The following is a 3758-nucleotide window of genomic DNA, read 5'->3' on the forward strand; positions in this document are numbered from 1 at the left end:
TTTGAATAAAACTAATATATGAGAATTCTAATTAAGGGAAAAAATGAATTACACATTAAAGATTACTTGGAATTACCCTTAATTACCAAAAATCCTATGTATTCTTAACATAGCATTCAATTTAATTCATACAACTTTTCCTACCTTTTAAATTTTGTATAACCATAACAGAAATTACACAGGCCTAAACATATTGTCTGCTCTTAAAAGATATTAATATAATGCATACCTGTACTTAAAGACATTAATATTTCTAAGTACAGATGTGTCATCTATTAACACTGAAAAGCTAGAAAATGTATTGCATAGAACTTTTTTGAGAAGCTAAAATTGAGATAATTAATACTTTCTGAAATCACTTCATATAGGTTTAAATAAAAAGGACACATTTTCATTTGGATACGGCATGGCTCTTAACTGTAGATAATACTTGACAGAAAAAAGACCACTGTAGATATCAATCACCTACTCCAGCTATGCGGCAGCGTGCACTCATGAGAGAGTATGTATTAGAGGCCTATTATACGGAAATACAGTTACAGACTTGTATATCCAGTCACATGTTAAAAAAGCAGCTGTGGATACCAACATTCCTCCTCCTTCAGAGTCAGAAAAGAAGAAACAAACCTTATGTGATTTGTTATCAGAGTCTTTGTTTCTAGATTCATTTTTAAATCACCAATTACATATACATAATTGATTATATAAATAATGTTATGTTACATATATTGAGCAAGAAAAAATTCAGTCTGTAAAAAGGAAATACATGCTCAACAATGAAAGAACAGATAAAGATAGTAATCTGAAATAGAAAGCTGGCATAAATATATTAGGTTTCAATGGTCTTTACTTTAAAAAATGCCTATGGCATTTAGAAAAATAGGTGAAGAAGAGAATGCATTAGTTCTAATGTTACTAAATATGGTCCTCAATAGAAGAATTTCAGGGCAATCTTTTGAGAGGAAGAAGGTCTAGGGTGATAGGGAGGAAGGATCTCAGGATGTTAGAGCTGGAAGGCACCTTAGAAGATGGACCGTGAGTCAGCCCCATCACGTGACAGACGTGCACAGGGAGGCCCAGAGCGGGAACTGAACTGTGCATAGCCACTTAGCAGCTGCTGGAACTGGAACACACAAGGCTCCAGCTCAGTGCTCTCCACAGACCATTACCCTGTCCTGCCTCTACTTTCCTGAGTTTTAAATGGAACTTCCATAGAATAATTAGTAGAGCAATAATTATTGCTCTACTAGGTAAAGAGTATTCTCTGTAAATAAAAGAGCATTTCAGAGTATTCTCTGTAAAGTTATTGCTCTACAGGTAAAGAGTATTCTCTGTAAATAAAGGTACCATCTGTATTAACACTACTAATCAGTAATATTAATATGACTTTTTTTGTATTACTATTACTTTTTGTATTATATAGTCCTACTTTTTCCTTAAGTTCAATTCAATAAATTTATTTCTAAATTCTGAGTGAGGTTGGTTATATATAGCTATATTGGTCTATACCTAAGGGCCAATTAAAATTTGAAATAAATTACAATATAGTTCAGTTCCTAAAATGGACTCCAGCCTGGAGTTTCTGCAAAAAGATGCATTTGAGAAACTTTATTCGAAAACGCCCATGAGTTAAGTGAAACAGGTTTAAAAGAAAATCTAAATTCTGTTTAAAATCTATTCTTATCAGAAGGTTCAGGTGCCCTAAATGAAACAGCAAACCTGTAACTACAGTTTGGGCATCCTAGCTCAATCATTTATACCTTGATATAGTCTCTTATCATGGTGATTTTTATGGTACTACCCCTCAAATGTTTAAGCTAAAGGAAACAAAGGTTTCAACAAATCAAATAAGATACAAATAATACATAAAAGAAACCATGGGGGAAAAGAAAATATAGGCCCTTTATAACCTCAACTTCAAGGCACAAGTATAGTCTGTAAATATCTCCAATTTATTGGACCCACAACTCTGGGTTCTCTGCTGCAGTAATATTTCTTCAGTGACATCAGCTGTACCCATCTTTCTGAGCACTGGATGATTGACTATGGTATACTTAAGCTAGATGTCTAAAGGGATGTTTAAAGCCTTCTCAGAGATAAATTCCTTGAATGCAAACATTTCATAGAAAAAAACAGATCTCATATACTAGTGGGAGCCATTTAAATGTTCCTTGTTGATTACCTCAGGTTACAAACAATGCCTTTGCCATATAAAATCATCCTATATAAACTATCTAACATAACAGAGTCACATGTGATAATAATGCCCTTTAACTTGTAACATTTCCTCATTATAGACATTTTCTATTTTTTGGAAAGGATTTAAGTGGGAATGAAAGTGTATTGAGAAAAAGAGTAGAATAATACATTCAGTAGGACATCACTTGATTACTTACAAGGTAGCCTTCCGTGGTTGCGTGTCTTTATTTCCACTGCTCTTGGGATCAACTGAGTTAGCTGTCCCACGGGAGGTACTTGGTAAGGGCATACTAGGAGAAAAGGAAGTTGGAACACTACTGGCATTACGAGTCCGGAATGAGTCATCTGAAAGTAACACATGCAGAGTCAGACATATTGAATAGAGTAAGAAAGATGTTAACCTTTAGTAAGAAAGTAAGAAAAGGTTAATGGAGAGCTGACTTTTTCTCTTTTTAAATTGATTTTATGAAGGTACAATTTACATACAATAAGCTGCAAAATGTTAAGTTGACCTGTATACCTCCATGGAGCCATCATGACCATCAAGATGTGAACACAGCCATCGCTACAAAAAGTCCCTCACACCCCTCTGCAATCCCTCCTCCTCCAAAACCACTGATTGCCTCCTGTCAACTAAAATTAGTTTGCATGTTCTAGAATTTTTTATAATTGGAATCATGCAGTATATACTTTTTTGTCTGGCTTCTTTCATTCAGCATAATTATTTTGAGATTCATCTACATCACATATATCAATACTTCATTCCTTTTTATTTCTGACTGGTATTACATGGACATGCCAAAATTTGTTTAACCATATCTGGTGATAGACATTTAGATTTTTTCCAGGTTTCGTATATTACAAATAAAGCTGCTATGAGTATTCACATACAAGTCTGTGTGTGGACATAGGTTTTAATTTCTTTTCAGTAAATGCCTCAGGGTGGAACTGTAGATCACATAGTAAGTGTTATTTAATCTCATAAAAAACTGCCAAATTGTTGTTCAGAATTTTTTTTTTTTGGCATTTCCACCAGGAATGTATCAGAATTCTGCAGAGTTGCTCCATGTCCTCACACACACTTCATGTTGTGAGTCTTTCTAATTTTGGACATTTTAGTGGGTGTTTTTGGGACATTGATTTTAAATTTGCATTTCCCTAATAATTAGGATGTTAAGCATCTTTTCATGTACTTATTTGTATGTCTTCTTTTGTGAAGTTTATGTTCAAATCTTTTGCCCATTTTAAAATTAGTTGCCTAATTAATTTTAAAGGCTTATTTGTATATTCTGAATACAAATCCTTTTTCTGGTATATGTATTGTAGGTATTTTCTCCCAATCTAAGCCATGCCTTTTATCTTTTTTAATGTTCTATTTCAAAGCCCAGAAGTTTTACATTTTGATAAAGTCCAATATGTTAATATTTTTTATGGTTAGGAGAAATCTTTGTCTATTCCAAAATCACAAAGACTTTCTTATATATTTTCTTCAGAAATGTCATAGTTTTAGTTTTTATTAGATTTCAATACATTTTGAGTTAATTTTGTATATAGTTCAT

At 33.1% G+C, this 3758-nt stretch overlaps 1 protein-coding gene across 1 annotated transcript in view; it reads right to left on the reverse strand.

Moving 5' to 3' along the window:
• Window positions 1-2392: 2392 nt before the first annotated feature.
• The window catches only part of PPP4R4 (protein phosphatase 4, regulatory subunit 4), a 133079-nt gene continuing 131713 nt past the window's right edge, over window positions 2393-3758 (reverse strand). The window contains exon 23 of the mRNA XM_012655192.1: window positions 2393-2544. Within this exon, the coding sequence (XP_012510646.1) occupies window positions 2393-2544 (152 nt within the window). The remainder of the gene's footprint in view (window positions 2545-3758) is intronic.

Source organism: Propithecus coquereli, unplaced genomic scaffold (genome assembly GCF_000956105.1).
Source record: "Propithecus coquereli isolate 6110/MARCELLA unplaced genomic scaffold, Pcoq_1.0 Scaffold468, whole genome shotgun sequence".
Lineage (NCBI taxonomy): Eukaryota > Metazoa > Chordata > Mammalia > Primates > Indriidae > Propithecus > Propithecus coquereli.